General features: G+C 44.3%; 1 protein-coding gene and 4 non-coding genes across 5 annotated transcripts; all 5 read left to right on the plus strand.

Moving 5' to 3' along the window:
* Positions 1 to 5,688: 5,688 nt before the first annotated feature.
* Positions 5,689 to 9,667, plus strand: RPS12 (ribosomal protein S12). Its single transcript, XM_086745372.1, has 6 exons — positions 5,689 to 5,819; positions 5,958 to 6,009; positions 6,442 to 6,558; positions 8,184 to 8,286; positions 8,738 to 8,839; positions 9,581 to 9,667. The coding sequence occupies exons 2-6, from the start codon at positions 5,996 to 5,998 to the stop codon at positions 9,641 to 9,643; spliced, it is 399 nt and encodes a 132-aa protein (XP_086601498.1). The 5' UTR covers positions 5,689 to 5,819; positions 5,958 to 5,995; the 3' UTR covers positions 9,644 to 9,667.
* Positions 7,220 to 7,294, plus strand: LOC147601259 (small nucleolar RNA SNORD101). The gene has a single exon (XR_015258343.1). It is a non-coding gene; the product is annotated as a small nucleolar RNA SNORD101 (small nucleolar RNA).
* LOC147601260 (small nucleolar RNA SNORD100) lies at positions 8,584 to 8,670 on the plus strand. Its single transcript, XR_015258354.1, has one exon. It is a non-coding gene; the product is annotated as a small nucleolar RNA SNORD100 (small nucleolar RNA).
* LOC147601261 (small nucleolar RNA SNORA33) lies at positions 9,140 to 9,274 on the plus strand. The gene has a single exon (XR_015258352.1). It is a non-coding gene; the product is annotated as a small nucleolar RNA SNORA33 (small nucleolar RNA).
* A 336-nt stretch (positions 9,668 to 10,003) lies between the features above and the next one.
* LOC147601262 (small nucleolar RNA SNORD100) lies at positions 10,004 to 10,088 on the plus strand. The gene has a single exon (XR_015258355.1). It is a non-coding gene; the product is annotated as a small nucleolar RNA SNORD100 (small nucleolar RNA).
* The last annotated feature ends 643 nt before the right edge of the window (positions 10,089 to 10,731 follow it).

Raw genomic sequence — 10,731 nt, forward strand, 5'->3', positions numbered from 1 at the left:
TGCGCCCCACGCCCCGCCGGCAACGGCCCCGCGCCTCGGGCCCCGCCGGCGGGGAGGCCTGCGGGGGTGCTGGGGCCTTGCGGGGCCTGCCAGCCCCGGGGGCTTCGGGAGGTGCGGTCGTAACCTGCTGGCTGCCCGGGAACGCTGCGGGTCGGGTCAGGACGGCTCCTTAGACCAAGCAAGGTCACCGGTCATCTACACAACCTCCGGCAAGTTACTGCATTCGTAAAACCGCCAGAGAAAAGCTGAACGGCAAAGCTGTCACACGAGTTAATAGCGATGAACTGGCCAGGAGTAAATTCAGGCCGGAGATGAGGAGGAGGTGATACAGTCTACGCGTTTGGCATAAGTTCCCATCTGGAGAGGAGGAAAGTGTAGAAGGAGATCGGGCATGAGCGGGAGACCTCTTCCAGTTGCAATAAAAGACAGACCACGTGTATTGCTTGAAGAGAAAAAACGGTAATTACTTCTTAAAAGCATCATTTTAACCACACCATAGAAGGAAGCAGATTCAGATTTGATACAAGGAAAAATTTTTTTACAGTGAGGGTGGTGGAACACTGGAACAGGTTGCCCTGAGAAGTCGTTGATACCCCATCCCTGGAAACGTTCAAGGCCAGGTTGGATGAGGCTCTGAGCAACCTGATCTGGTTGGAGATGTCCCTGCTTTTTGCAGAAGGTTGGACTAGATGACCTTTAAAGGTCCCTTCCAACACAAACTGTTCTATGATTCTATAGTATTAAGACGCATAACAAGGATATTTCAGAGCAAATGTTGTTGTGTACCTATCTTTAGAACCCTACAGTCCATGTGACAGGAAAAAGCAGAATTACTTTCTTAATCAGAACATTAGGAAACGTGAAAACTATTTAGCAACCACAAAGAGCACTAGCCACACATTCCTTTGCTGAAGCCTATTTTGACAATATATTGTGAGTGGCATATATTATGGCTGTGAAGTTGAAAAAGCCTTAAGAGCTACCTTGATCTTCTCCTGTCTGTCTCCAGAAAAAGGTATAAATGTAAATCCTTCTCATAGATACTGCCCCTTGAACAGCCTTACCCTGCCAAGAAAAGAGGAAGAGCGCTTGAAAGTCATCCTGAGCTCGGCAAAAGGATAATAAGAAAAAGGTGATATTTATAAAGCAGGACACAGAGCAAATAAGATAAATTTGTAGAGAGAGATTAAAATTGTGGAGAGAGAAGAAAGCTTTCATTTTGTGGTGAGAGTCAATTACGTTCAGGAGGTGGAAGAATTTTCACTCCAGCTACTTCCTCTTTTCAGTCTAGACTCACACTCAACAGATTCCAACTACTTTCAAAACTCAGTCCTCCTCTCATTAATAATTGCATGCGAGTAATGAGTAATCCAGTAAAGCCTATGGAGTCAGATTTATACAAAGTCAGTGCGTGCAGTAGAAGGCTGAAATGTGGGAAGTAGCAGTGATGCACTGTGATCAGCATGGGCTGCGGCTCCAGTAAAGGAACGGGGCTATGAACTCCCTGTGTGTGCATACAGTTTACTTGTGCACTGCTCGTTGTTGTCAGAAGAAACTTTGATGGAACATGTTGGTTAATTCTTCATATCTTTTCAAAAAGGAAACTAGAAAAATGGCTAGGAATATTTATTGACCTTTGAACTGACACTTGTTACCAGCCTGTCACCATAGTTTTTCAAGTCTAACAGAAATGGTTTTATTAAAAGCATACAAGCCTTTCTTGGTCATGTCATGTCTGCAGCAACTTTAAAAAATGTACCTTTCCTTTCAGATCCCAAATCATACACAAAATTCAAGCCTTGGAGCACTGAGCCCTTTATAAATACTGCAGATAGAGTCTAGGTCCATTGCTTATGTCCACAAGACAAAAACATATTGAGAACAATTGCTTTAAGAACAGCTTCCTTTGTGGACATCCAGGACACTGTGAAATGCTCAACACATGTGGGAATACGTATCCCTTATTATTCTTCTGTATATTTGTAGAGATCTTAGAAATACTTTGGCATTACAATCCAGAAATCACTTAGGCAGTGCTTATTTGCATCATATTACTATTTCTTTTGCCCGAAGTCATAGTGGCTGCATATAGGTATTTGGAAAGAGTTTTAAATGGCTCTAGTGTAACCACATAACCACATCAAGTCTGTGGCAGGCAATAAAACCCAACAAACTGTTTTGTTCAGTTACCATGACATGAAGGGCTTTCTTCTTTTCAAATTGGTATTGAAATGCTATATCTTGTCCTCTTTCTGAGACCCCAGAATGGTCTCACCATACTTTCTGCAGGCGTGTGAAGCTTGATGCAGACGTCTCTTGCATTCCTGAGTAGCAGCGTGTAGTCAGCTGTTATGAACTGTTAGCTGGAGGCACTTGGAAATACACATCTCACCCCTCTGGGTTGGTGAGCAGGACTTCTGTGGAAGGGTGAGAAAATGGGTAAAAGCAGCTTGCCCTCTACAAAAAAAATCTTTATGATACAGAACATTTTCTGGATTGTGTGACCAAGAAATTAATAAGATAATTGCTTAGGAGAAGTAGGGTGAAGTATGCACTGGTGTTACTTGCAAGAAGGCTTCCAACGTGACGTTCCACAGGGCTAAGAAATCATATCTGTTTTGGAATTAAAATGAGATAATTCTGTCTTGTGACGTTAGAAATCTAATTGTAGCACGTGCTTGTCCTTTCTGTTTCTAGAAACAGATGTCACAGGGAAGTAAGTTTTGCAAGGATTGTTCAGAACTGAAATTCAGAACAGATTGATCAGAGTTTGGCAGTGTCGTGGACCTTTCTTGGGAGTTTGTAACACCTGACACTTTCGTCTGCCTACCTGGCTGCCTCACCATACTGTGCCACTGTCTGAGCTACTCATTATTCATTTCCTGAGTCTCCACAGTTTACAACATGGCTCTTAAGCTCTCACTGGAGTCTGGCATTTTGAAGAAAAGGTGGGTTGTGGTTGCCAGGGTGAAGGTAAAGGTTACCACAGCAAGAAACAAGGAGAGAAATAGAGAAAGCAAAAGGAGCAGGAAGAGGATGACTGAGACAGTGAACCGTTACATCCTCATCGCAGTACCGCACTTCTGAAAAAGCCCCCAAGTTCAGTTGCCATTTTGATCACAGAGGGGAAAAAAGAGGAAGGCTTCCTCCCTGGAAAGCAGGGACACTCAGGGGGAGTCAAGGACTGGAACAGAGAGCACAGAGGGTAGTGGCTATAACCACAGGATTTTTAAATATATGCAGCAAGACAGTGAGTCTGAATGGACTGCCCAGAACAGCTGGCTGGTGAGAATCCAAATTATTTAATGTCATGTGACAGCAGATTGTGGTTACTCTTCCTCTCCCCAAATCCAAGCTGACAGACAGCATGTTATGCTGTTTGTAATATAAGCACATCTTGAGAGGACAAAGTTCCTCTGCTGGGGTTGGCTGCTCAGTGAAACACCAGGCCACGGTTTGCACTGACACCACCTCAGCCCTCTGGAGCCCAGAATGCACTGCATCCGGCAGCTCCTTGTTTTCTAGCACTTGGCTTGTTTTCCCACTTACCCACTCTTGAGTGCGCTAGAAGTACTCTCTTAGCACAGGACTGCAATCCTTGGCTTAAACGTGCCATACCCCACAGCTGTATGCCAGCACATAAACTGCAGGGTGCTAAATGGTCATCGTAACTCCAACAGAAAATAGAGAAGTTAAGAAACTGGCTACTCCTTGTCGGACTCTGGACAGAAAGGTGGAGCAGGTGGAGTAGTGCCAACAGCATGCAGAGTGCCCACGTGAATGCTAAGCTCTCAATAACACACTGTGCAGTGGAGTGGACTTTCAAACAGGATCACACGCTGCCATTGATGGTTACACACAAATACGTACACCTGCTGTGCTATACCAACATTTCAACACAGAGTTCAGTGCAAATGCACACCTCCTCTCTCTATATACATAACTTTTATCTTAGCACAGCTTTGTTTCCTTGCAGCTGTGCTAGGAAAACTATTTTGGCACATTCTACTTCTAGAATATTAGATTATAATTTGACTGTGATTATCACTTTTGCTGTAATACAAATCTTTCAGATGTGCACACTTCCATCTCTTGGACAGAATATATATTGCACTTAGAATACTGATGTGTCTTGTGGCTGGCTAAGGACTTCTCGTTATCCTTTGGTGACCTTGAGGGAGATAACGGTTTATTATTCCACTCAGTACAAAAACTCCTCTATAGATTAGGATCTTCAGAGCTTTTTAAGGGGCACAGGAATATTAAGTGATGGATATAGGGAAGAACATTCTCCCTGGGGAGAGAGAAAGAAGGTGGGCATTATAAGTTGTGTGTGTTTGTGTGCTTTCTGGGTTCTGAGCAGTATAAAGGAAATTATATGTTCCCACTTCTTGTGGAGGAAGAAGGGAAGAAGTCCTGGCCAAATGTCCCGCAGGAGCTGCTAAATGAGAATGCCTGGCTTAGGGTTGCAACCCACTGGGATGTTGCAACTGGGGTTGCAGTTCAGAATTTCAAGCAATATATGGCGGTAGTTGGAGGTGGCCATACGTACCTTGGAGGCTGTCAGCCTGAGCAACGGGCAGTGTTGTTCCTACCAGCTTTGCCCTTGGTAGCTCAGAATGCAGGGAGAGCAGTGCCCCCACAGTACACTTTTGTCTCCATGGCTGTTTTTCAGAGGGCTCTGGTTAGCTTCTGCCCCTTCTAGATCTCTGTAATATAAAGGGTCCGTACCTGACTGCCTGGGAGTTGACATTAGCAGGGAGAGACACAGCTGGAGCCTGGCAGCACTGCAGCCGCAGCCCCCGAGCCAGGCCTTTCCCCCGTGCAGACTCAGGAGGGTTGTGCTGCCCGAGCATGAGGCTTGCGGGGCAATTCTGAGGTAGCTGCGCCATTTCCCCGTCCCCTCTCTGTCCTCCACTGCCCTCAGCGGCACTGGTGGGTCACTGTGTGGGGACAGTGTCTCCTCACTACCTGGGTTTGGCCTGCAGCCTGCCACTTGGGTCCCAGGAAGATCGAAGAAGGACATATTGTAGAAAAGGTGACTGACAGCGTCGCTGACAAATGGCCTTGATTGCATTAGCCACAAACCTATTAATATTTGCTACCTATTTTTCTTATATTTTGTCACTACTTTTTTTTTTTTTTTTTTACAAAGATGGCAATATGTAGACCACCTGACGCTCAAATTGTCGACTCTGAGACAGACAGGATGGACAAAGCCCCGTGCCAGACTGACAGCACCTGAGCAAGTAACGTGTTTGCAGTGCGGCGGCCGTGCTGCACGTGCACAGGTCGACTGGATCAGGTAGCGTGTGTGAGCATCTGACAGGGACAGCAACGCGCAGCTGCGCTTTTTCGATTTCTGAGGCACAGCTGAGTGCTGTACAGACAGCCTCCAACTACCGCTGAGTGCTGTACCATTCTTAAGAAAGGTTTGTTCCCTGTCTTCCTCCAGGCTGCCAGGCATTGAGGAACGCTGCTATTTGAAGCTCGGCCGCTTCAGCAGCAACAGGTGCACTTTCTGCCCACGGGAAGATGATGGGACCCTAGTCCCAGGAGGCCCCTAGCCGGCTGCTACAGCTGGTGTTCCCCGCGGGAGGCCGCGCTCCCTGCGGCCGGGCCGGGCCTGTTCTGGTACCGAAGTAGGGGTGGAGGCACCACGGCCCCGCTGTCGCCATGACTACGCAGGGGCTGGCGAGGTGGCGGTTCAGGCAGCGCCGCGGACAACCTCCGCGCGCGGGCTGGGGTCCTGGCGCCCTATAAAACCGTGAGGCGGAAGACCCGCCCTCCTTTCGCTGGCGGCGCGCGGCGGTGCCGGGGTGAGTAGCCGTGATGGCGCCGGGGCCTGCCGGGCTGAATCCCCCCCGCCGGCGGGGCATCGCGGCGGGAGTGGGCCGGGCGGGGGCCCCGGGGCGGCCGGCGGCACTCAGCGGGGCGGCCTGTGTCTGTATTTGCAGCAGGAACCCGGGCGGGAACAGCACCCACCGAGAGCGCCATGGCCGAGGAAGGGTGAGCGGGGCCGGGGCCTTTGGGGTGGCGGGCGGAGGGGCCGCTTCTCGCCTGACCGCACCGTTCTGCGCCGCTCCACGTCGGGCCTCGCACCTCCGGCCGCGGGCGGCCTACGCGGGCCCCGCCGTGGTGTTGCCGCACGCTTCCTGCAGGCGAGAGGCTGGGTGCTGGGCGTGGGGTCTGGCTGACAAGGTGGCTGCGTGTGTAGCTTCCCCTTCGTGAGAGAGTGTGGGGAGAGCACAGCTGGCTGGCTTGCCAGGAGGACTTAATCGCTCTTAATTTCTTTCAGTTTGTTCTTCTCTTTCTCCTTTGGATTTGTGCTTTAGCTTGCTTTCAGTATATGGCTGGATGCTTGGAGCTGAACTGGAAGCTTTTGCTTGTAGTTGTAAGATCTTGGCACAGTCAGAGCAATAATATCTGTCTTGTCTTTAGCATTACTGCTGGAGGTGTAATGGATGTTAACACCGCCCTACAAGAAGTGCTGAAGACCGCACTTATCCATGATGGCCTCGCTCGTGGTATTCGTGAAGCAGCCAAAGCCTTGGACAAGTAAATGTTGTTTCCATTTTGTCTATGGTGAATAGCAGCACTGGGTGAGGTACATTGTGATGAGGTATACTGAACATATACAGTGTTCGCTTTGTCCCAGTGTTTAGGTGAAAGCTTTTGCAAAAGCATGTTTTTGTGCTAAGGAGTTTTGTCTTTTGCTATCTATGTTTAATGTCTTTAACTATCATCTTAAAGTACAGATACTAAACTCAGTGATTCAAGAGTAAGTGTCTAGCATATTAGGTTCTGTATTTTTGTGACCCTGATGCCATTGAGTTTTCCTGTGGATTGGTTTTGTGAAGAAAATAGAATGGCATTTATAGTATGTAGTTACAGCCATCTGGGGCTCAAGAATCTTGTTTCTTAAGAAATAATAAACTATTCTCAGAACTTCAGAAGAATTTTAATTGGGAGGGTTAATATGTAGCTTGCCTTTACTTCTTTGCTAGCTTCATTTTTGGTGTTGCAGCTGTGGTACAATATCAAAACAATATTAAACTTGTGATATATGTACTAAACCGTGGTAATTAGTTATGATTTCTTGGTAGGGTGAAGTAGTATATATATGTGCGTACATACATTTATGGGCACACCTCTGTGTGTGTCTGTATATAGGCTCATACTTTTAAAAACAGACAGTTCTTAAGTATAATGCTACAGTGTTTGGGTGATGACGAAACAATTTGTCGGATACCCCTTCACTCTTCTTATGAGTGATAACAGCAGTCTGACAAACCTGTATGCGAAAAGCTCTAAGACAAGGTACCAAATAATGGAAGAGAAATGCAGCTTAGGTGACTGACAGCTAGTTTGCAAGAGTTCTTTTGAGTTCAGCTACAACACCACATGCTGTGTGTTAAGGGGATGATGTATGTACAGGGTTTATATACATTTGTGTGTGATGGTTCTTGCTTGGAAATGTTTCTGAAATGTTCTGGTGAAACTCATGATGAAGGTCATGGAGAAAACTGACTTCGTTTGCAGTGGTTAAATTACAGGAGGTTCAGCGTAGAAGACCTATACAGCTCTCTCTGTTGTCAGGTGTCCCTTTGGTATTAACATTGTTCCACGCTATACAGAGATCCTAATTAGAACTGGGGCTCTGTCATAACAGCTTCTTTGAATGTAAGTAGAAAAGATTGTTCTGAAGAGCTTATAACAAATTACCATGGAGATTCAAGCTTTTAAAAATTACAGTTGTAATGATAAATTATTGTAATCTGAGGTAAACAAGAAAAAAGCAACTCTTAACTTGGTTGCTTTGTAATAGTGACACCAGTTCTTTGTGAGACCTAGTGTTTATCCAGTCATTACACCTTTTTCAAATGAAAGAGAATTTTAGTGGGATATTTATAAGTTTCCAAAACTGGAGTAGAATCTGATAATAAAGCTAGCAATGTACTAGTAGTCTGTTAAACATAACAAAAAAGCCCCTATAAAACAGTACATCATATCAAAGGTATGTTTAGTATTTCAAAAGCATATAGTGTCTCAAAAAACAAAAATTAAACTTAGGGGTTATTTAGAGATGCATGTGCTGAATTCTGTTCTTTGTGGTTTTGATTATTAAAATTGAAGTAGTGTCTGAAGTTATGTTTGTCAATTTTCACTTTTTTTTTTTTTAGACGCCAAGCCCATCTTTGTGTTCTGGCTTCAAATTGTGATGAACCCACATATGTTAAGCTAGTTGAAGCACTTTGTGCAGAGCATCAGATCAACTTAATAAAGGTGAGTGTCGGAACTTCGCACACAAATTTGGAACAGTTGCCCTGTTTGCGATATAAGCTGCTTGTTTTGGCATATAGAGAGCTGAATCTTTGCAACACTGTGCTGTAATTCTGTATATGGCTTATCTAAATAAAATTTCTCTTAACAGAGATCGTTTTAGTTCTGTGTGATTTGTTATAGAAGCAGGACAAAAACTATGGATGTAAATGGCAAAGGATGTCTATCAGGTATTTTACAAAGATAAAATTAATTTGTGTCCTGTATAATAAGAACTAGAGTTAATGTTGCAAGTTGCAAGCTGTACAATGATGATACTTTGGCTCCCTCTACTGATACTTGTGAGGAAAGCAGCCATCCGTTACCCAATACTTCTGAGAGTACAGCGCTGTTTTTGCTGCACCCAGTTGCGTTATAGATGGCTAGTTCTAACGTAGTGCAATGTTCTACACAGGTTGATGACAACAAGAAACTGGGTGAATGGGTGGGTCTCTGCAAGATCGACAGAGAAGGAAAACCTCGCAAAGTAGTGGGCTGCAGCTGTGTGGTTGTTAAAGTAAGATGATGCTAATTATAGCTTATTTCTTGACTTCTGAAAATAAGTGGTAAAGATAAGGTTGCTTTAGATGAGGGGCTATTAAATAGAACTTGGATTTTTTTTTTTAAACAGTTGCTTTCTGTTGTTGATGGTGAAAATAAACTGCTTCCCTGTTCTATATTCTTTCATGTTTACTTAGAATACTCATGCATTTTGAGTGAATGGTTGTGTCTTTAAAGTATCTCTACCCACTTGCCAGTAAGCATTAAAGGAAAGACTTTTTAACTAGAAGAGGTGAAGTTTTGCTTCAGAAAAAAAATGCCAGTTCAATGTATCTGCTCAACTTGAAAATGTTTTGCAGAGCATATTTGAAAATGACACTGGTAAAGTAAAGCCGCAGTACGAGCCTTGAAGACTTTGTTGTCTTTGAGGTCCCAAGAGATGGCTACATCTTCACAATAGACTAATGCTTTCTGCATGTGTTTTCATACTTTAGCAACTGTTTCACATACTTTATTTGGCTTTCCTTAAGCAGAAATTAAGAATTTGGATCCATACCAATGGATGTTACACTTAAACATAGTCTTTTATTAGAAAACAAGGGGAAAGCAGCTGGCAGATTGAGATTACTTCTGTGGAGTTTTGGGAATATTTGGGAATGCCTTGAGAAAAAGTGTCAGAAACTCAGTTGTGTTTTTGGAAATAGGTTGTAAAATTTTGAATGAGTCTTTGTTATTAATGGATTATCTTGTGTTACAGGACTATGGCAAGGAATCTCAGGCCAAAGATGTCATTGAAGAGTACTTCAAGTGCAAGAAATGAATGGAAAATAAATTTTGAACCTGACTAGTGTGTGTGTGGTTAATGGGTGGGTATCTGTGGAATAGTTTTTGGAGTTGCAAAGGGTAACATCAGAAGATGAAAGGACTTTGCAGGTCTTGGTGTAGTTTACTGATGTGTTAACTGTCAGTTTGCTAAAAAGATAATGGCAGTCTCTGCCATTGCTGTTCTGGGGTGCTTCTGTTTTCTGCTCCTACCCCAGAGGTCACCAGGTTGTGGAACTTCACTCAGCTTCTCAGTTGCTAAAATGCTGACAGTTGATTAGTAGTTTGGTTTGACAGTTCTTAGGCCTGTACTTCTGCAGGGATTCTGAGTAACTTGTTAAGGAAAGTGAAGTACTGTTGCATCTATGATGAAAATTTGGCTCCCTCTACTGAAACAAATGAGGAGAGCAGCCTTAACCGTTACCCAAGTTTTCTGAGATGTTGCAGGATTTTTTTTTTTAATGCTGTCTTAATTTATTGAGGGAACTGAGTTGACACAAGATGTGTTTTGTTGAGTTTCTCCTCCCCATGCTCAGTTCTGAAGTAAATTGTGATTACAGTTCCCTTCTTACAAGAAATATTGGCATGCACTTCTATATCTGGTTCTGTAGGAGTTCTCAGTAGTCAAGGTAGCCAGGTCGTTGAGATCTCACTGCTCAAACAAGGCAGTGTTGAACTCTGACTTGCCTGGTGTCTTCGTTTCCCTAGTAGTTGGGTGACATAGTCAATTTGTGTTTTTGTCAGGTTTTTTTTTTTTTTTTTTTTTGCTTTTTGACAGTAAGGCAAGATTGGGACTGGAATTCGAGATTACTTTCTTTTCTCTCTCCTGCAAGTTGTTTCATATGGCTTATATGTTCTGTGAAGCAGCTCCAAGGAGTCATAAGGAATTGCTCCATTATGCTGATAAGGAGGATATAAATGTGTGTATGTGGGGTTGGGCAGCTGTAGACTGAGATGGGAATGCATATCTCTGGTTACTTCTCAGGCTCTTGAGTTTGAATTTTCATTATGGTTTGTAACCTGTTTTTTTATATGCCCAGTCATTCAGGTGTAGAGGCAGACATTTCCAGATGATGGACTCAGATG

Source organism: Chlamydotis macqueenii, chromosome 3 (genome assembly GCF_036417535.1).
Source record: "Chlamydotis macqueenii isolate bChlMac1 chromosome 3, bChlMac1.mat, whole genome shotgun sequence".
Lineage (NCBI taxonomy): Eukaryota > Metazoa > Chordata > Aves > Otidiformes > Otididae > Chlamydotis > Chlamydotis macqueenii.